General features: G+C 32.1%; 1 protein-coding gene across 1 annotated transcript; it reads right to left on the bottom strand.

Moving 5' to 3' along the window:
- Nucleotides 1-356: 356 nt before the first annotated feature.
- Nucleotides 357-23,401, bottom strand: LOC148606523 (transmembrane protein 120A-A-like). The gene is made up of 13 exons (XM_088543740.1): nucleotides 23,296-23,401; nucleotides 21,546-21,738; nucleotides 17,842-17,960; nucleotides 15,997-16,113; nucleotides 14,809-14,868; nucleotides 13,504-13,599; nucleotides 11,896-11,985; nucleotides 9,977-10,042; nucleotides 8,657-8,718; nucleotides 7,672-7,764; nucleotides 7,312-7,376; nucleotides 4,946-5,014; nucleotides 357-3,062 (listed from the first exon to the last, which is right to left on the bottom strand). The coding sequence occupies exons 2-13, from the start codon at nucleotides 21,654-21,656 to the stop codon at nucleotides 2,910-2,912; spliced, it is 1,101 nt and encodes a 366-aa protein (XP_088399866.1). The 5' UTR covers nucleotides 21,657-21,738; nucleotides 23,296-23,401; the 3' UTR covers nucleotides 357-2,909.
- Nucleotides 23,402-23,619: the final 218 nt, after the last annotated feature.

Below are 23,619 nucleotides of genomic sequence, written 5' to 3' on the forward strand. Positions count from 1 at the left end.
TGATAGAAAGATAGACGAACAAATGTGAAGATCTGTATTATAAATCTCTGACTTGTTGAAATGTACTAACTCTATATTAATTGCTGGACCATGAAAAAAGGTATTTCAACAAAAAAAAAAAATGAAATGTATATTTCACATTATGAAAAAGAATCAACTTTGTGACCTCAACAATAAAAAAGGTTCAAGATTGTTCACAGTATTTAATTCCTACCAAGTTGAGTCAGAATCGTATGATGTTAAACCTTAATCAATAGAAGTCAATAGAATGTGCTGACAATAATGGTACAAAAGGAATGTACAGATGAGTATACCATTGGAACATTTTAAGATGCCAAGTAACAAAGAAATGTAAGTCAACATGAAAAAACTTGAATTTATTTTTTAATTAACAAATCTGGTTTAACTGAAACAATTATGATCAACATAAGAATTTATACATAAATAACAAAAATTTTGGAAGAAAAAAATAAGTACACTTATACAATATGATACCAAAGAAACCTATAGCTATTCCAGTTAAAATTCTAATACCTCGGAAAAAATAAATAATGGCAATGCAACGCATGGTTTATCCCCTTCCTATATAGGATTTATAAGTCCAACAGAAATTTCGACCTTTGAACTATGAGTATTGATAAATTAATACAGTTCTGGATGTTCATCAGGAGGCAGTCTGTGTAAAGTTTGGTCAAAGTCTGTTGAAAAACGTTCATATGGTAGTTTTTTTTTAATGATGGTTAAAACAGATGAGAGCTTTACTATATCAAGATAAAGACAGTGGACAGTGTCAATGGGAACTACTTAATTTCTTGTTACACAGAAAACCTTGTATGCACTCGGCAGAAGGATCCATCATGAATAGTCCTTTTTCATATTTCTAACTTTGGTTTCGTTTTTTTTCATATTTTAATCAAAGGGGGGTAACTTTCTACAAATTTGTCATCCAACAGATTGGTTTACTGTCAAATTGGAGCAATGGACAACAGTAGACTTCAAATTCAAATATTCAATTTATTAAGAGCCTTGGTAAGTACTTGGATACTTCTAAACTTATTTCAAACCATTCAGGTGAAAAAAGTTTAAATTTCCAAGAAAAATGTTTACTGTTTTCCCTTTCCCCAATGAGACCGGCAACCAGGTTGTCGGGTGTTGGTGGGTTATGTCCCTTTGAAAAACTTGCTAAAATGGCTTTCGTTTGTAAATATGAAAAAGGACTGCCTGACATTTGTCTAATGGATTCTGAATTTTTTGTTGAACTGGTAGATTGTTTTACCATTACTTTTTTCATAGCTCCTCTCTTTGCATCAAAATTTCTGTTCTTCATTTCAAATGATATCTCACTTAAATTTTGAGCAACTTTTTGTTGGAAGCAACTACATTGATCTTTAAGATCACTACAATTCCGACAAATAATTCAAGAAGAATTTCTTATTTTTTTTTATCAGAGGTAAATTTTAGTGTAGCAGAAATAGCAGAGCAGTTCCCATTGTGGCAGTGTATACCAATACTGTACTTCAGTATTACACTACAGTGAAAATTGTCTAAAAAAAACCCAGAATAATCTAAAAACGAGACACTTATTAAATTCCCTATATATCGATTTAAGTATATTTTGCATCTTGGTTAATGGAACATCTGTATCAGCCAATTTTAAAGTCAATAGGTGGTTTGGTTTAGACTGAATTTGTTATGTTGTCAGTATAGCATAGATTCTATGAGTAAACCTGCATAGTATTTCTCTTTTGGAAAGGCAAGAGTTCTGAAGAGGGGTTAAATTTTACTAGAGTAGCCCTTTCGAGTACCAATAAATAAGTCATGTAGCTGTAAAAATCATGAAAAAAACTAGTTAAAAATTTGAGTAGAAAAAGATTTCAGTGCCATAAAAAGCAGCTTGGTGTATAACAACAATGTATAAATAGCACCACTACATCTATACTAACTGGAATAAATAACAAAAATAAAGATTGTTTTGTTTAAGGAGGTAGACCTAGGGTAAGGGACATAACTCATGAAATCAGTGATATGTTTGTTTCATACACAATTTCACCTAAGCCTCTCAAGCTTTCGTTTGAAGCAGAAAAAAATGAATCCAAGTTAATTAGATGCTTACATAAGATTGATGTAAAATGCTTCATACAAACGTTCCAGTGATTTTTAAGAGTTATTTCCCTTACCCTAGGTCTACCTCCTTAACTGGGATCCACAATGAAGTACTAATCTTTGCAAGAATCTGAATTTGTAAAATTTGGAAAAAAATTGAAACAGGCGTCAACACAATTTAAAATGACAACTTTTTGATCCTTGTATCACTGGATATATTCGAAAATTTTTCATTTTCTAAACTCCCCTCACCCTTTCACTTGAAATGTTCCTTTTTTATTTCAAAACTGATTGGAACTTCTCAGTAATTCTGTGAACTGTTTTTTTTTTATCAAAATTTTTTCTGACCTGCAACAATTCAGCAATTTCTACCACTTAATTACATGCTATTAAAATGTCTTTGGTACTAAAAATGCCCCTTTAAATACAAAAATGATTATTTCATAACTACAATTTGTTGAAGCATTAAATGCTTACACAACATAACATAAAAGAAAAAAAAAAAAAACTTTGCCGCTTATTTTTTTATGCCCATTACTTTCAATACTGCATTACTATCAAAATAATTCAAGTTTTCTGTGTCAAACCTTTCTACAGTATGAGCATTGAAAGATTTAGAATTTATTTTGCTTAATCTCTTTCTTTATCAATATATACAATTTGCAATTTTTTTTGTACACAACTGAAACTAACCGCTCTACCCACTACTGTTGTCAAACTTGTACTTTCTGGTCCCATGTCTGTTCTTTATCGACTCTGCCCATTGCCACTGGTAAACTTGTACTTCCTGGTCCTGTGTCTGTTCCTTATCGACTCTGCCCATTGCCATTGTTAAATTTGTACTTGCTAGTCAGGCTCCTATTCCTCATTTCTCCATGGATCTTGTCTTTAACCACCATCAGAGTTGTCGTGATATTCCCAACAGATAGAATGAAATGGATTATAGCAAGAGCCATAACCTGAAACAAAAGAGATGGTACAGGTCAGGAAATGGATTATAGCAAGAGCTATAACCTGAAACAAAAGAGATGGTACTGGTAAGGAAATGGATCATAGCAAGAACTATAACCTGAAACAAAAAAGATGGTACTGGTCAGGAAATATATAACAGCAAGAGCCATAACCAGAAACAAGAGATAGTATAGGTAAGGAAATGGAGCCAGAGCAAAAAGGATGGTACAGGTCAGGAAATGGATCATAGCAAGAGCCACAACAAGCAACAAAAGAGATGGTACAGGTCAGGAAATGGATCTTAGCAAGAGTCATAACCAGAAACAGAAGAGATGGTATGGATAAGAACATACCCAGGAGCTGACATAAAGGAAAAAGAACATATCCAGGAGTTGACATAAAGGAAATGTTTAATTAGAACTACATGTAAGTACAGCAACGACCTTTTACAGTGAAACCTGTGGAAACCGAAGCCTTTCTGGACTGCAGATTTTATTTAGTTTATGGAGGCAACACTATGGTATGGGACACAACTCTAACAAATCATTGGAACGTTTGTATTCTGCATTTTACATCAATCTCATGTAAGTATCAAAGCAACTTGGATTGATTTTATTCTGTATTAAATGAAAGCTTGATAGGCTTTGGTGAAATTAAATATGATACAAACACATCACTGATTTCAAGAGTTATGTCCCTTAACATAGGTTTACCGCCTTAAACAGATGTGTAAAATTAGATTCAAGTTATTGTTGTCATAAAAGATCAAAGTATTGTGACATAACTTAGGATTAATTTTTTTCTTACAACTTTTTGTGAAATCAACCACTGTTCATTAGTTCTGATGGATAAATGGATAAGGATATAACACTGACTGTGTTATTGGAGAATGAATAATCACCTGGTGGCTCAAAGGGCCATCCACAAAATACTTTACAAGCAGCCTATTCTTAAAATAGTATTTAATGTGCTTTAAGTCCCACAACTCTATATGAACAATCAGAAAACAGCAAAAACTTCCATTAACACTTACAATTGTATCAACAAAAATTTTAGAATCCATTACACAAATGTCAAGTAGTCATTTTTCATATTTTTGTAATTATTGTCAGACATGATTTTACAAGGTCTACAAACAAAGCGGAAAGTGGCAAAATCGGAAGTAAACGGAAGTAAAAAAAGAATTGTGACAGTAAAATCTGGATTTTAAATAGCGGAATTCCACTAAAAAGCGGGAAAAAAATCCATGTCTGTTTTGTACAATCTGGGAGTAAACCAATGTAATTACAGAAGAATAACTGAAGGATGGTCGTTTACACAGGTAATATAATTTCAAATAAATTAGTTTGTGACAACAGTTCATGTGACATTCAAACTTCACATGAATTTTACCTGAAATTTTAACACGAAATTCGTGTTAAATGAATTTCATATGAAAATCACATTAATTTCACATGAACAACATCTGCCTGTGTGCAATATGTCTACAAATGACAGGCATAAAAGTTTGAAATCTTTCATTGTTATCATATTGATAGCAGTGATTCTTGAATGTTTCCTGTGTAAAATACTTCAATAATTCACACTGTGAAATAAATTTGGTTATTTCACTCTCAGACTCTCTCCCACCAACATGTTACAAGGTGAATCACAAAATTCAAAATTTAAGTTGAAAACAGCAATAAATTAAGGAGAGAATTTATAAAAAGAATATTCAATTGGTTATTGTGAATAACTAAAATATAATTACTCATGCCAAATAGGCCTGAAGATTTAACTTGTGCAGGGAACGAATTTCGTGCACTTATTCAAACTATGCAATCTTCGGCACTGGTGTTCCAATTTTGGTTGTTGACTTTCAAAATAATTATCCAGTTATTACGACACATACCTGCCAGTCATTGGTTTCTGGCATTCTAGACAGGTTAAATAATGTGTAGGCATTGTACATCTGGAAAAACTACAAAGAAAAACATGGTCTTAACAGTATAGTCAGAAAATAACTATGAAAGAGGAGCAAAGAAAACACATTTACACAAAAAACACAATTTTTTTTCTTTTTTTGTGTTTAGTGGTTCTCAATAGTTACTTCAGGCCCCAGAGCCACAAAAGTAAAAAAAGTCTATATTCTTAACTTCCATGGTAACTACAATCAACATCTTTCAATCGATGACATCACAATCAGTTAAGAATTCTCTTACACTTAAGTAATTTTTCAAGTTTTGTGGCGCTGGGGCCAGATCTTGTCCTAAAAAGACAGTAAATTTGTCTTAGAAGTGTATCTGAATGTCACTGCACTGGGATCATGTACAATAAGATTGCAAAACTTTAAAATCATGCAATCTAGTCTTAAGTCTGGACACACTGTGCAAATTATCTACATCCAATGTAGCAAGTAAAACAAGATAAAAAAAAGATTTCTCTTAGTCTCAGCAACACATTACTAGTAAATATACATCAAAACCTTTATCTACTGTATGATATTAAACTATGTCACAATATTACATTTTTCAAGTTATTTACAATTTCCATATTCATCTTTAGCCAAATCTTGATTAAAATATAGATTCTTCTGAAGTAACACAGGGCTAAAAATTAGGAAATACAAGGTGGTAGCCCACACCCTATTTTTGTTTAATACTTCTATATGTACAACTAAATTTTTACCCTAAAGTTTGGTAGCCCAGCTCAAAATTTAGTATCCATGGGCTACTGAGCAACTACTAATTCTTATCCCTTTAGCAAGTGGTTTGAATTATTTCTCCATTCAATAAAGTAAAATTTAAACTTTAACTAGCAGGTTAAAATTTGAATTTTACCATAGAGAGTGGAGAAATAAAATATGAATTTTACTATAGACACGGCAGAAATAATATTAAAAAAATCACTACTGAAGGAGAATGTTGCAATCTGTATTTAACTTGAAAAATGTAAAATAGTGAAACCTCTTGCAGAAATATAATCACCATTTGGTGGTTAGAAAGTCGTATGCTTTTTTAATCATTGACTCACAATAGGAGAAAAAATTTTTCACACTCATTAATAAGATGCATGTTTTAACATGCTTGCTTGTGCTTGTTGCATGTTGCATGCTGAAAATCGAAATGAACTATTTTGAGTGGAAAAATATTTTTATCATATTCAAGCTCAAGGAGAAACTTTATCACAAATAAACTGACTGATTGATAGATTATTGTTTAATGTCCTTTTGCAGATATTTCATGCATTTAAGGATACAGATAACTGACCACTCAAACAGACCCAGCTATGTACGCTGAGCCAGATATTTCTTTTGCTAGTTCACAGAAGCAACAGCCTACAGATAGGCATGTCACACACTCGGACACATTATTCTGAGGCTTAGCCAGCAAGTTGTCACTCTATCCACACAAGTACCACTCCATTTAAATTCAGACACTGGTGATTCATGGAGAAAAACCCACCAAACAAATGATGCTTTTTCACTCTACATATGCTATATTTTTTTTTATTACGATAGTCCTTATTGTATTTTGAGAAAACCATACATTCATCTGCCACTAAAATCAATCAAATGAAACAAAATCTAGAACAACTACCAAAATGCCAATTTCACGTACAATCCATGTATTTTTTATCTCAAAAGCACAACAACAACAACCACATGAAAAACCAAAACTTGCTATGTGATCAGTAATGTTATCTGAACAAAATATAAAACTGAATTTAGTGGGTTTTTGGCATGCACGAATCACCTTCTGCCTGATTTTTAGAAAGACTGGTGCTTAAAAACTGAGTGCTTGGTGGGGGTAGTGACAACCAATTTTAAAGTCTTGGATGTGACTCAGTTGGGAATCAAACCCACCACCTGCACTGGAGGGGAGCATGCTACCCTGACACTAAAAGGCAGTGTACCACCTGCAACGGAGGAGAGCATGCTACCCTGAGACTAAAAGGCAGTGTACCACCTACACTTGAGGGGAGCATGCTACCCTGAGACCACAAGGCAGTGTACAACATGCAGTGGAGGAGAGCATGCTATCCTGAGACCACAAGGCAGTGTACCACCTGCACTGGAGAAGAGCATGCTACCCAGAGACCACAAGGCAGTGTACCACCTGCACTGGCTAAAGCATGCTATCCTGAAACCACAAGGCAGTGAACCACCTGCACCAGAGAAGAGCATGCTACCCTGAGACCACAAGGCAGTGTACCACCTGCACTGGAGGGGAGCATGCTACCCTGAGACCACAAGCAGTGAACCAACAATATACTTACATAACCAGCAAACAGGAATGGCAAGAGAAAGACTAATCCTTTGAACATCCATGACATAAACCCCTCTGAAAAAGTGGTAATGTATTGATCATTTCGCTTAAATGCCCTGTTTAACAGATTGTTTTAATACAATAACATTTTATTATCATTTTACACAGGCAAAATTATTTCACACAATTTTCAAATGAAGTGAGCTAATGAAATTTGTAACAGTTCACAGAAAATTCTGGCTAATTGAGCCATCACAAGAAATACAGTTTAACTTCTCACATGAACTGTTAAGTTAATTTCACGAAAATATTTGTCAGTGAATGTTATTGTTTAGAATAAGATGACCTTTATAGGATCATGTCAACATACCAACAGTAATATCCATATCATGACTCTGTCCTAATGCCCTAAGTCTGTATAGAGAACCTCTCTGATAGAAAAACTGGAACACATACAACAAACCTACAACCAATATGACTATCGTTATAACTTTGTCTTTTTGTGTTTTTTTCCTCCATCTCTTATAGTAAAAATTATGAAATGTAACTGAAACTAGGTAGCAATTTTCAAAATTTGATACAATGCTATACCTATTAACCCTTTAAACCTTCCACATAAGGGGGGTGGGGTGGGGACACTCACACAAAATCGATGAAAAATTCAGAATCTTCCACATAAAAATAAAAGATTTGTTGGAGGTTTGCTGTTATAATTATTTTATTTTATTTGCAAATACAAAATAATTGAATTTTTACATGGGAGAATCTCCAACATAAACTGTTCCTAAGACTAACAGGTACGGCAATGCGAAACTTCCATGTTGTAGTTGAATGAAAATGTTGAATGAAAATATTTTCATCCTGTGACTGAAAGAAGCTTTCATCCTCAACATGAAAACTATAAATAAGTATTTATAGAGCTGTAAAAATCATGTTTGTCACCCATTTCACATTTAACTGTAGTGTGTAATACTAGTTTGTGTGATTTAAAAAAAATAATTCATTTTCAACTGAATCAACTCTGAACGTTTCAGGGAAAAAGACAAGGTAAGGTAAGGCCCATATTTGGCCCCCTGCCATTTTCCAAATTTGTTCTTTTTTTGCCGATTTTCGGCTTCCATACAACTGAAAACTGATGGAGAAACTTTAAAACCATATTAAAACAATTTAATCATCCAGTTAACAATGCATATCACATTTTTCACTTTTTTCCCCTTAAAGCAAAAAATGGACCTTATCGCACCTCATCATTTCAACAGCTAATTTCAAATATGCTTACTGTGTATAATTAACTAAAGAAAAAAAATTGGTATGAGGTATAATTTACTTCTAAACTTAATCAAATAATGCCTTACTTAAATAGAGACAAAACAAGACATTCTGTGAACGGAATGATCTGTATGAGTATCCATCTGGCCTGAAAAAAAAAAACCAATACCATCATTTCAGTTTTTCTGGAAACCTATTTTGTATCAAATGTGTCAGTTTAGATGGACAGTTAGGTAGAGTTCAATTAGCAGCATAAATTTTACAGTAGTAAATATTTCTTGAAAATAGTATATAGTTCACATGACAATAAAGAATTTAATATTGTTAATCTTTTGAAGAGAATTTACTTCTGGATTTTAAGTCTTCAAACATTCCTATTTCATGTCAACAAAAGCCTGTGTATAAGTGTTCATTACCAGCAAAATTCTCAAGGAAAGTTATAGAAAGATAACAGACTACAAATCATAGGTAGAAGTCTTTGTAAGAATTATGAAAATTCTGTAATATGTGATACTACCCAAAAATGGCTACACATTGTTGTTCTTAATATTAAGTTGCTTCATACGTCTCTATGATGAAATGTATAATTATTCATTCCAATCGGTTTCCTCTTAAGAGATAATACACATTGAAAATCCAACAGTTTCTATTGTATTTTAGTATCGTTTACAGAGTTATCTCCCTTAATTATGAATTTTACAGTACATTCTATATAATTTTCAACTCCTAAGATCCTGGGTTACATGAAAAGCCACATGTTAATCTCTGTTTACTATAGCATTTCAAAACCAAATATCAAAAATAAAAATATGTAAGCTTTCAGACCATGAATCACATTTTTCATAATTCTTACCAGGAGTGCTACTTTTAAAAATTTCAGAAAACAAGCTCAAAATCGATCAAAGAGGTTGTCTACTTAATGGCTTGGACTTTCTAATTGGTCAATAATCTGTATGATTAAATGAAAAAATGGCAAAACAATTAGAAATTCATTCCTTTATAATGAAATCTGCAAACACATGGTTTCATTTTCTTGCTCTTGTCATATAATGAAACACTACTACATTAACTACCAGTACACAGAAAAAGTCACAACATATTTTTTTAAAACATTTGGAAAACACCTGTCATGTTTTTCAAATGTTTAAGAATGCCATGAAAAACATGTTTCTAATACTTACATGTATTATTCATGAAAAGCAAGAAAACAAGAATCATATGATAATTATATGTTTTCAATAGGGAAATGGTATGGATTCATATGATTTAAAAAAAAACCATATAATTTCATCTATTTTCAAATACACAGAAAAATAAATTTACCATACTGGTCTTAAACATATTTTTCCATATATTTGAAAACATATGTTGCTATTTTGCTTGTATAGAACATATGTGATACACACCAAATAAGAGTAATCCCAGCACAGACAGTTGATATAAAGTGATGAGTTATCCACCAGCCTTTTATTCTGAAAATAAAAAAATATTTTAAGGTCACTTGACATCATTGTGACACAAGAAATGCTATCGATCAAATAAGCAGCAGAATTAGTATGATAAATATTGCTACAAAAAGGAGTGACCATGTTTTTTCCCCTATTTTAGACTGATGATTCTCTTTTGCAGTGCAAAAATGAGAATGAAAATTATCACTAGAATATAAGGATAAATGTCCCATAGTCAATATACATGTAAATATAACAACTTCGCAGACAAAATAACAACAGGCATACTATCACTGACATCTTTATTCTCAATGATTTTCTAGTTTTTGCTGTGCCAGCTCAAACAGGAAAATTTAATCATGAAAATATGATTAATCTTTCCTATAGTTGATTTTTGTATATTTCATTTCATCAACTAACAATATTAGTTCAGTGTCAGTCTCTGTAAGAATCAGGCAGTGGGTGAAACATGGTATTAAAAACCCATCATTTTGATAGCGCAATTTGACTATTTGCACTAATAGAATCAAGAAAAAAAGACAATATTTTCCGTATGATTTTGGCAAATCGACCTTTAATTTCATTGATATGCAGTGAAAATGAACATTTCAAGGGCAGATAACTCTGTCAAAAACCTCATCTTTGTAACATTCTATTGAAAAATTTATGAGCATAGCCAGTGTTGTAGAGATCAAATTATGGTCTTTCCAAATAGAGAAAGTACCCTTGAGTGAAATTGTAGTGTCAGATTGGTGGGTTTTTGACATACATTTCTGATTTTTCCCATTCTGCCTGATTCTTACAAATACTTACACTTAATACATTTTGTGTGGTTTGAGTAAATACACCTCAACATGAGCATTGCTTATCTTCAGTCATGCAGATAAATTAAGAAATTATAATTTGTACATTTTGATACCTCTGCACAATTTCATTCTTTCTGAAATGTAAGCTATTAGTATATACTAATATTCTTAGGATGTGGTAAAAGAACTGTTAGTCATAATAACTTGTATTTCAGATAACAAAAGTAAATTCTGTGATATGTTTTCACACAATTGAAAAGAAATGCATTTTAGATAACCACTTTAATTTAATGACCTAAGTTGATGCTTTAGTTTTATTTTATCATATATACACAAAGCAATATGACAACTGAAGGGTTAATACTTCAGTTTTTTTGTTGGCAAAAGTCATTATTTCCATCATCAGCACAATGAAATAATTGTGTTTCCTATAGGCTTCTGGTCCAGATGAAATGAGTCTCATAAATTTAGTTTTATCACAACAAAGACTTCCCAACACTTGGTGTCAAAGTGTTTTATTTTACTTCTGAGAGCCTCACAATGATGTCAATTGGATAATAATGAAACTGATAATTTTTTTTTTCAACTGGTCCAAAATACACATTTAAAAAAAGAAATATGCTTTCAATAAAGGATATAAGGAAAATAAACAAAGCCCTTGGTAAACAAGAAATTTTGTCAAGTTTTTCCAAAACTGAACTTACCATTTGGCATACTTACAGGAAGAATGTGTCAAAATTTTAAGCTGCTGTGATGAACAGTTGCTGAGAAAAGAGCGATGAAAATTTCAACTTTCAAAAGTATAAATTAAAAAAATAAACCAAGTCCTTGGTAAGCAGGAAGTTGTTATCAAATTTTTTTCTGAAAATGGATCCCACCACATGACATACCTACAAGAACTTCAAGCACCTGTTGGAATAGTTGCTGAGAAATATGTAACCATAAAGATTGTTGTAGATGGAAACACAGGCGCATGGACAAGGGTAAAACAGTATACCCCATCTCCATTGGAGCTGGGGCATAGTAAATTATCACACATTAAAGAGCTGGCTTTGCTGGCATTTCACTTACCTGGATCCATTGATTCTGAGAATATTTTCTCTGATTGTAAGGGTACAATAATACCATACTAACAGGAAATGTAAAATTGCATCCATCCACCTACAAGAAGAAAATTACATTAACTGTAAATGTATCAATTTTTTTGTGTTGTACTAATTTTTGTAATTTTTTGCAGTGGACAGAAATGTGTGAAAAATAGTACCTGTGAAACTACATTTTAACACTATACAACACTAATCATTGTTTGAAACCACAAAAACGGATACCACAATATGTTCACTTGACAGAATCTACAAAATTAGGTAGCATGATAATTAATCCATTAATGTTAATTTTGGGAGCATTTAGACATGCACTGAACATTTAGACTTGCACTGAAACATTAAGACATGCACTGAAACATTTTTCACATTTTAATCAAGGAAAACATTAACTGTCATATGTAAACTAAAATTAAAGGTAAATTTGTTTTTGCTTTCCCCAGTTATCAAATAGTTTTTTATCTAAATCAAAATTAGAACCATTTGCGGAAGACTATGTACATCTAGCTTCCACTCATCAAATAAAAATTTAATCATTTAATTCAATATGCACATCTACATACCATATCAAATCATCACTTAAAGTTTCAATTCAAATTGCTAATGATTCAGGAGGAGTTGCACTTACAAAGAACATAACTAACAAAGTATCGACTAACAAAGTGATAATGAGGTTCCTTCATACTCCCAAACTTTGTCAGCAGAGGGTATATATGGCATTGTTACAAATGGATTATCAGATTTCTCCAATCCAGACCGATAATGGCAGTATTTTCCAGCTGACATCCTTACACAATGAACAGAGCGGCACAATGAAAATGGAACTTTTGGGAAGACACAATAAACACAGTGCTACAGAAATAATATTAACATGGACACAATAGACTGCAGCTTGATATGCCTGTGGTCTGTTGTGTTTAGATTAACATTGACTTTATAGCACCGTGTTTATTGTGTCTTTCCAAACAGATCAGTTTGTCGTGTCACTCCAGTTCATTGTGTTAGGATACCCAGTGTAATTCTCATCAGAAGCTTTTGTAAGTGATCAACTCTTGAGATTGTAGAAATCAGATAATTCACAAGTTAAATTGTAAGGCACTCTTACTACATTGTGTACATAAACAATGAAATTTATAACTGAAGTAAAAATTCGTTCAAACTCTTGTGTATAACATTAAAAAGCGAAACAATGTGTTTTGCTGATATTGCAATGGAATTTATGGAGGGTAGACCTAGGGTAAGGAACACAACTCTTACAAATCACTGGAACGTTTGTATTCATCATTTTACATCAACCTCATGTAAGCATCAAAGTAACTTTGATTGATTTCATTCTGTTTCAACTGTAAGCTTAATAGGCTCTGTTAAATTGAATATGATACAAGCATATCACTGACTTCAAGAGTTATGTCCCTTACCCTAGGTATACCTACTTAAACCAATCAGCTGCCGAAAATGTATAACTTTCATCAATATTTACAATGTAAATAACAGTTTGAAAGTTAGTAAAATTTGCTAGAAAATATAGAAAATATAAAATCCAGTGACTGCATACTTTCAATTTAACTATACTGACCTGTAACCAGGGTTGAAGAAGAGGACAAAAGAAAGGGCAATAACTATGTAGCTGACTGTTACTTTAAACTTCTCATACTCATGTTTGTAGATGTATCTGAAATTTCATACACATGAAACATTTAAAAATAATATTTTTTGAATTTTTTTCTTCTCTTTGCAATAATTCAATTTCAGCAGTAATACCTTTTTTGCTTGAATAAAAAGGTACAAATGTACTGTGAAAGTACTTTTATTCGTAGGTATCAATTTCTGTGGTTTAGAGAAAAATTATCAGTTTTTTAATTCTTGAATTTGTGGATTTAATAACTCAATCATATTAAACAAAAATGGAACATTTTCTTTATTCTGAACCAAATTTCATGGTTTATTAAACCCACAAAAACTGCTATCCCGATAACAATAATACTTTCGCAGTATATCATCCAATAGACAAATTTGCTATGTGACAGTAACATCAACTTTTCTTTATATTTTTGTAGAGTAGAACAGGGTTTGACACTAACTTTCTTTGTTTGATGGTCAATAGGACTACTTCAGAGGTAAAACAGGTAGTCCGCAGATGGTAATGAGTTCTGTTCTTAGATCTTACGAAAAATAAGGCAAACTTTAGATAGCCAATAGGACTACCATAGACATTTTTCAAGTAGTCCTCACCAAAATTAGGGTAGCACAGGACTACTGTTAGTGTCAACCCCCAGTAGAACCTATCTAAACTGAACTCCTTTTGAGCTATATATTTTGTTTGGTTTAGACAGGTGTTCAGTTTAGACAGGTGTTCAGTTTAGACAGGCATTCAGTTTACTTAGGTTCAAAATACATTTAAATTGACAGGATTAAAAAATGTTTTGGGTTTACTGTGAAAGTACTATTGGTTGTGGGGTACCAACTTTCCTGGTTTTCGTGTCTTGGCCAAACCACGAACTTTTGGTTTCCAACAAAAAGGATATTCTTATTTATGCATATACTGAAAACCTCAGTACCAAGAATTCAAGAATCAACGAACCTGTTTTTCTTCCCTATGCCACGAAAATTGGTAATCATGAGCTGAAGTATTTTAACAGTATTCATATTTTGAGTTTGACTTGTTTCACTGTACTAAAAATGAATTGTATCTTATGTAATATTTTATCTGTCTTTTGAAATAAATTCAATGCCCATGATGCACACTTGAAAATGAATGGAAGGGGTCTTTAAGTCAACTAAAAATGTGTCAAATACCAAAAAAGCAGACAAATCCAATTGGGGAGTAACACCAAGTAGTTGAAATACAGACCAACTGACCACTACATGTACATAAACTTACTTGTCACCTTTATTTAGCAGGGAGACACTAACTTGTCCTAATATAATACTCAGGTAGATTCTGAAATAGACGAAAAAGTTAAAAAACTTATTAAAAGGCAGAAAGATGCAAAATTTTCTAACAACAAAAATATAAAACATAAGAGTTTCTAATAGTAACAAAACTATTTCCTTCTGACATCAGCTTTTTGATTTTTAAACAAGAAATTTGAGAGTAATGGTTCACATTCAATCATTATATCAGGAACATAAACAGCCCTCAGTAAACAGGAAGTTATTCATTTTTTCCAAAAATGGATCCCATTACATTTATATGGCATACCTACAGAAAGAATGTGTTCAAATTTCAAGCTGCTGTTATTAGTTGCTGAAAAAGTGTGACAAGAATTTCAACTTGCAAAAATACACAAAATCCTTGGTAAACAGGGAGTTGTCAAACTTTTCCGAAAATGGACCCCACCATTTAGAACACTTGCAGGAAGAAGGTGTAAAAATTTCAAGCTGCTGTGATGAGTAGTTGCTGAGAAAACATTGATGGGGGTGAAAATATTATGGAAACACAGAGTTCAGAAATAGTAGGGAAGTCACAGATACGAACTTTAGACATACATGTAAGGTATTTTGAAGGATATAAAACCCCCCAAAAAACCAAAAAAACTCAAGTAATGTTTAATGGGAATGATTTCCTAGTGAAAATCTTTTTTTTTCCTTTTTCTCACATGAAAATAACTAAAACACAGCCATAATATAGCATTTTAATACTAGTATTCATTCAGTCAAGCTTACTTAGCTTTACCTAAAATTGGGTCTGGGTTCTTTTTTTTGTAATAAAGGCCAATCTGGTTATGTTTTTTTTGGTAATAAAGACCTATCTGCTTCTGTTTTTTTTTTTGTAATAAAGACCTATCTTAAAAATGACTAAAACCTTCCTGGATTAACTTTTAATATTTCTTGTCCTCCCCTTCCTAATCTTCACACCTTATATGAACTTCTAGCAAGTTTTCCAATGTCAATTTTATATACATGTACCCATACTTGTAAAACTGTAGATCCATTGTGCAATTAACCATGTCATAATAATATTATTATATTCACAGATTTCATTCTACTTTCTATTCAAAACATAAATTCACACTTTTTCCTTTGTCTTTTAGGTTAAACATTTACACATCAAATTTATCAAGTTTACCCATTTTTATGTGGCAGTATATCTTCCATGTCCCGGAGAGAATTTTTACGACCCAGAATTTTCTGGTTAAGCTCTTTACTTGTAGCTCTGGCTTGAGGATCATCTAATCTGTCTAACCTACAATATAGAAAACATATTCAGCAAAAAATGTACATACTGAATTTGAAACTATATAATGTGTCACCATAACCTTTCATGTTATATTCAATTTTCCCTTACCTGTGCAGAAATATACCTTCATCTCCTGCATATGGTGTTTATATTTCACAATTGATTTGCTACACTAGAGCAAGTACTAACTACTCTGATTTCCTTGAATGCCATAAATATTCGTGTAACAGACTCCTGAATCAGGGGTATGAGGAAATATGTCCTGAAAGGTCTCTTACCAAATTCATTTTTTGATATTAGTCCTTGGTTGAAAAATTCTCAGTTTCTCCTAAAACAATGAGTAACGATTGTTTTTTGTAAATTGTCCTTTGTGCAGATGTGAGCGCTGATTTACCGACTATGACAATAGCATGCAAATGTTTTTAATCACCACTGGTTGTGGTAAAGTCACCCTGCAATGGAAGAGGGAGATTAAGTGCACTGTAAAACCTATATTTAACCCACCATTTCGTTTGAAGTGTTTGTACCAAGTCAGAACCATTGCAGTACCATCAGCTCCAGTTGTAATATCTATATTGCCAGATTTATTTTGGACTTGACTTGATTATGAAATGTTTTAGTGTTTGGTAATTTTGTTGCTACCCCTATTCATTCATTCTTTTTTTTCACATCTGATCATCCATCCCCTAAACTTTGTCATTTCTCTTAGAAACATAATATGCCTTTCTCTTTTTCATTGGTGTTTTAAGCCCATTAAAAATATTAAAAAAAAATAGGGCATAAATGGAACTTGAAGTGATGCTCCTTCATGTAATGATGAAAAAAGGGGGATGGCAAAATGTTCAAAATGGCCTTACTTGAAAATTACATTTTGGACTTCGCTCAAAATTGAACTTAATCTGTACCATATGGTACTTAACAACTGTGCAAAGTTTCAAAAAAAAAAAAAAAATTCATTGATCAGTTTTCATATTATCATCTGGAAACAGTCAGGGACACACACTTTTTGAAGAGTATCATATAATACTTGTGGGGGAAATGGAAAAAGAGATGACAAAGAAAATAAAGTAAGTCAGTAGAGAATAGATACATTAAATCATTTTTTTAAATTCCCTTTGATGTTCTTAGACTATAACGAAAGTGCCAATTTTTATGGTTCAGGGTTAAAACAAACAATCCATATATTCTTAAATTTATAAACTTGACAACTCAATCATACTAATGAATGCAAAGTATCATTTGACCAGACAACATTCTAAAATTATACATGTACTCCCCCACTCCCCAAGAATATATATGCATGAAAATGATATGTTTTGTTTATTTTACTGTACTCCACAGTATATGTGTACATGTAACAACAACCATCATTATATTTTTTTTTACAAAAAATCATGTCATACAGTCAAATTTGTTCCTTCAGGATGTCCTAAAAATTTAATAAAAAACTATATACATGTAGTTGTCCTATACTTGGTAACTGTAACTTTTTTAATCATAAACATTTGAATAACATAACAATAATGATGCAGAGAGTGTGAAAAACATCTAATCCACAGAAAGGGGAAGTAAAAATACAGGTAATCCACAGAAAGGGGAAGTAAAAATGCAGGTAATCCACAGAAAGGGGAAGTAGAAATATGCTAAAAACCTAACAATAGTTTTAGTGTTCATTTTGCCTTATCATCTATTACTGACCATATCCAGTCCATTACCAAATTGTTTGTCAATTACTTTTTAAGAGATTCTTGTATTTTCTTCAGTCTGTATCTTTGATGAGCAACACCATTCATACACTTTTTTTGCACTAGTCCCAGCTCTTCCAATTTTTTCTTATAGGTTTCATGGTTTTCCTACAATGAAAGATACACATGGTAGATAACACAAATAAATAACAGGGAGTTGATGCCATGTACAGGAACAAAGATACACATAGCAGATAACACAAATAAATAACAGGGAGCTGATGCAATGAACAGGAACAAAGATACACATGGCAGATAACACAAATAAATAACAGGGAGTTGATGCCATGAACAGGAACAAAGATACACATAGCAGATAACACAAATAAATAACAGGGAGCTGATGCGATGAACAGGAACAAAGATACAAATGGCAGATAATACAAATAAATAACAGGGAGTTGATGCCATGAACAGGAACAAAGATACACATGGCAGATAACACAAATAAATAACAGGGAGTTGATGCCATGAACAGGAACAAAGATACACATAGCAGATAACACAAATAAATAACAGGGAGCTGATGCGATGAACAGGAACAAAGATACAAATGGCAGATAATACAAATAAATAACAGGGAGTTGATGCCATGAACAGGAACAAAGATACACATAGCTGATAACACAAATAAATAACAGGGAGTTGATGTGATGAACAAGAACAAAGATACACATAGTAGATAACACAAATAAATAAAGGGAGTTGATGTGATGAACAGAAACTAAGATACACATAGCAGATAACACAAATAAATAACAGGGAGTAAAGATACATATAGCAGATAACACAAATAAATAACAGGGAGTTGATGTGATGAACAGGAACAAATGTTTGGAATAAGACTAAATACATGTATGCATATTGAATATTACATGTCAGATACTCTGTATTACATGTCTCTGTAAGTTCAATAACTTTTTTTTTAAAAAAATCCCAAATCCATGTATTAATATAATACGGTGGGTTTTTTTTAATCATTACAGAAAAAGTGAATGTAAACTGAAGACTTCTAAAGAACAGGTTCACTTAAAAATCATGCAGGAAGTGGAAGGTTCATACAATGTACATAATTTTGATAATAATTATGAAAAAAACCTATATTCTCGTCCCCTCCTGTGTCAATTTTTTTCATCCTTCCCGATTTTTTTCTTATTTTGATTTTTTCCCAATTTAGGTCAATTTCTTTCAAACTGACAGCATTTTTCACTTACATGTAAATTGATGAAAATTTTTTTTTTAATTATAAAATTTGCCTAATTTACTTGCTACACTACATATCTTTTTTTAATAGAATTCAACAACTGTTTCAACTACCGTAATGTACTTTCAAAGAAACAAAGGCATTGGGGAATCAATTGGCTAAATTGTGATGCCAGGGAACATTTTTTAGTAGAATTCAACAATTGCTTATACACTGTACAAATGTCCTTTTATTTCAAAACATTCAAGAGCACACATGTAATTTGTCAATGACTTTTGCAATCAGGTCATAAACCCACCCTTTTGTAGTTTGAATAAAAAAATACAAAAATGTACCTTATGTTGCAAATGATATTGGCTAATTACACAATACAGAAACAAGCATTATGTACATGGCTTAGTTTAAATTAAGTTTTATTTTATGTAAACCAATTTTTTTTCCTCATTAAAATTGATTGTTTTAAAAAAAAAATCAATGATTCTCTTACAATTTACATGCACATGACATCAGAATAGATTTGAATCCATATACAAAATGTAAGAGGGCAGATGTTCAACAAGTGATTATAATACAGTATAAATTTTAATGTTTGTACTTTGCACATTTCAAAGTAGTTATTTGTTTCATATAATGCATTTCTTCATGCAAAGGATGGAACATGTGGGACTCTACACTTTGTACAGTATATACATGTTCATGTACTGTCAAGTTCAATATGACACTTGAAATGTGTCATTGTATGAATACAATATATACATATATGTACAATAAAATGTACATGTATAACCTTATGTGCCTCACAACATGTTATTTTACATTGTATATCAGCTATTTCTATTTGCCTTCCTTTCATTCCAGAAATATTAGTTATTATGAATAACACTAAGAAAAGAAACTATCGACTGTAAATTCAGATTTCAAAGCTTTAAGTAAATCTTCTGTGTGACTACATGTACTTTCAACATGGCGATGGAACTTCATGTATACATTTGTACATACATGTATTATTACAAGTTCAATGTATACCCAAAGCATAGATGTAAATGCACAGAATGTTAATGCAAAAAATGTACATACATGTACTTTCAAACAGTGTTCTAAGAATTTCAAGTTCCCCCTGAAAGTTTTGAATGAAAATCAACTTTTCAAAAAACATTGACTACTTTCCCAACAAATTCAAGGTTTCACTTACTGATAATTTCAAAAAAGGAAAGCTCAGAATTCTTTGATCAAAATTTCACTGATTGGATATAATAATCCCAGAACTCTGAAAATTTGTGTACTAGTACTCATAGAGGTAGATATACCATATGCTTGGTTAACTACATGTATTAGAAATTTTCTACTTTCCACAGAAAATTTTAGTATTATAATTTAATTTCTCACAACACATACATGTATTAAAGCGGAAAAGTGATAAATGCTACTTTACATGGACCTACTAACTTCACTTGTCAAGAATAATGGGAAATAGGAATTTAAAGGGACTTAAATTTACTTTCAACAGTGAAATGTCCTGCACTTTTAACAAAAGGGTCGAAAGGGTCGCAAAAAAAAAAAAGACGAAGGTCTTCAATAAAATGATAATGTATGATAGGTTCAGGAGCTAGATTAATGAAAATTTCAGTTGTCCAGCATTAGAAATTGATGGTCCTGGACCTCCGAACAGCGCTAATTTGAACCCCTGAATCTATAGCCTTGACACCATGTGCATAATGCATATACAATTTACTTCCATGAGAAAAATCTTAAGAATTGGGAAGTGTCAGATTGGGATATTGAGTGAATATTTAATCATGTATCATTCAAAATTCAGTTGTGAACAGCAACTTATAACATTATTGTTAACCCAAGAACGTTATACTATTGTTCGTTGTACCATGAAAAAGAAATATAAAAAGTAATGTTCCCTCACATTCGTTTCTTCAAGTCAGCCACATGTACAAAATAAATGTACAATGTACAGGTACTATGTTAAAATTAAAAAAAAGCAGTGGAAGATCCAAGGAGTTGGGGTGTTCCAACCAATAATATTTCTAGTTTAACAAATTTAAATAATGGAAAATTTAAGCATGCACAGTGCAGAAGGAGCACATTACAGGTATCAGAAATACTTGGCCATGTCCTTCAATGGTGACATTCGATGTATGGTTAGGTAAGATGTGAATGATTAACCAGCCAAGGCCACATCATTACCCATACAGTGACACACTCTTATACTGTTAAGGTAAACCTTGAACTAAAGTTTTATCAAGGTCAATGTCCCGTATCAGACATTTAAATTAAACCCATTGAACGACTTAAGTAAATAAATAAAATGGTATACATATATTAATAAACTTTCAATGAAAACAAAATAAGAGAATTAGTTGTTGTACGAAAATGAATCTGAACAAGCTGACGAAAAAAATATTTCATCATCAATAATTCGCATGATTACCCAGGTACATTTAGGGCAAACTGTTCAATATTAAGTTATAATTTTATACCTCTAGCTGCATATAATCTTTTTCTAATTCCTCCCAGTCCTCAACTGCAGCTTTCACAATGGCATTGTCAAATTTTTCTTCACTGCTCGATTCTGCCAGCTGATCGTCCATCTCTCCGTATTTGAACAGTCGACTTCCGGTGTAGGTCAAAGGTTAAATGTAAATTTGAAAATTTCTCCGACCACTATATGATCTAACATGAATAAAAATCAATATATTTGACAATATACTTCACATGGATATTAAGATAAACTACTTTTAAATAAATCCTAGGTTATTTAGAAAAGATCTGCTTCTGATCTGCATATTTTTACAGCCAAAAAGGGGGGGGGTTTCAAGAAAATGATGCACCCATGTTCCATGGTCCATGCTCCCAGTTTTTAGTGGAGTCCGAGTTGCTCATTTACTTTTGTTACTTTGTATGTATTATTTTAGTTACTTTATGTTCTTTGTTGTGTTTTTCTCTTTTCCATGTCTGGTCTTTGTCCCTGGATTACATTCTTTTTTTATTTCCGCTAGAATCTTGGCTCCCATGATCCTTGATTAATCTTTCTAATATTTCTTGTTTGATCGATTTTCTGAAGTCAAAAGGTCTAAAATGTTTAACCGAAAGTTACCGTACCCAACTATTTATTGACTATTTCTCACTTTCCTGTCCGAATTTTAAGTTTTTGTTAAGTTATTAAGAGATCACGTCTTCATCTTAAGACTTTGAACAAAGTTTCAAAAGATTTGATAAGATCTTATCCTGAATTAAAAACAAGTTAAAAGGTCTAAAATGTTTAACCGAAAGTTACCGTAGCCAACTATTTATTGACTATTTCTCAATTTCCTGTCCGAATTTTAAGTTTTTGTTAAGTTATTAAGAGATCACGTCTTCATCTTAAGACTTTGGATAAAGTTTCAAAACATTTGATAAGATCTTATCCTGAATTAAAACGAAAGTCTCATAAGCGGTGTCCTATGCGATTTTAATTGATCGTCAATAAAAATTTTGACAATATTATTATGTTCTAATGAAAATATGCATTAAATTTGTACAGATAACAAAATTACTGGACTTTGATTTTGGGCACGGAAATTTCGGGTTACACATTTTAGACAATTTGAAAACAGAAAATCCACAAAAATTTTAAAAATCATTAATTCTAGCCTACGGGGAAAAGTTGACACGGGTACGGGTTACAGTTTAGACCATACCGGAAAAAAAGGGGTTTATTTTTTTTCACTTAGCTATGAGGGGCACTCGATTGCTATGAGGGGATATATTTTTTTATGTAGAAAAAAAAGGGGGATAATTTATATTTATGACAAGAACTACAAAAAGGGGTACTTTTTATAGTAGAAAGTTAAAAGGGGTCAAATGTCACGTACTGTAGTGTCTTTACCCCTTGGCAATGTATGTATGTTGATTTTTTGTCAGAGGAGAGCACCGCCCCACCCCCCTCCGCCTGGCCGGTTAAAAAAATGATGTCTTAATTTCATATTTTCACATGATCGATAAAAAAATGGGGAAAAAAAAGAAAAAAAAATCGACGTTCATTTCTACGCGTGTTAACTACAAAATTTTTTAATGGCAATTGAGAATAAGAATTAATTGTAATTTTGCGTCGATGAAATGCAACTTTTTACATCTGATATAGTTGTAAGATCAGGTAGATCATATTCCATTGACTCTTTTAAATAAAAAAAATTTGAAAGATACATGTCTTTAGAAGATGGATAATTTCTGTAAAATCCGACTACCTACCTTCGTTATATTCAAAATATGCATGGTTCCCTCCACCTGAGGCAAATTTTATATGGTATTTATCGATTGTTTATTAGCTGAAGTTTTAAATATGTGTCCGAAGATATATGATGCACTATGTGCTAAATACGACCGATGTTCTGTAATACTTATGAAGTCACTACTTCCTTCATAATCCATTTTCATATCTATGTGTTGAAATCCGGCACATTGACCGGGATATTGAATTAAAAAAAGACGCAAACGTCATGTAAATATCCGGTTACAATGTTTTGATACGACAAGAGCTTTGTATACAGCACAGGTACTTGGGGTCGGGATTTA

Source organism: Perna viridis, chromosome 9 (genome assembly GCF_037379345.1).
Source record: "Perna viridis isolate PV_CMFRI_1.1 ecotype Kerala chromosome 9, ASM3737934v1, whole genome shotgun sequence".
NCBI lineage: Eukaryota > Metazoa > Mollusca > Bivalvia > Mytilida > Mytilidae > Perna > Perna viridis.

Bases quoted from the DNA above. Each gene is read 5' to 3' on its own strand.
- LOC148606523 (XM_088543740.1), bottom strand. From the start codon at position 21,656: ATGGACGATCAGCTGGCAGAATCGAGCAGTGAAGAAAAATTTGACAAT. The intron at 13,600-14,808 runs GTAAGTTTATGT...ATGAAATTTCAG, and splicing joins CTGCTAAATAAAGGTGACAA to ATACATCTACAAACATGAGT. The intron at 11,986-13,503 runs GTCAGTATAGTT...TTCTTCTTGTAG, and splicing joins TTCTTCAACCCTGGTTACAG to GTGGATGGATGCAATTTTAC.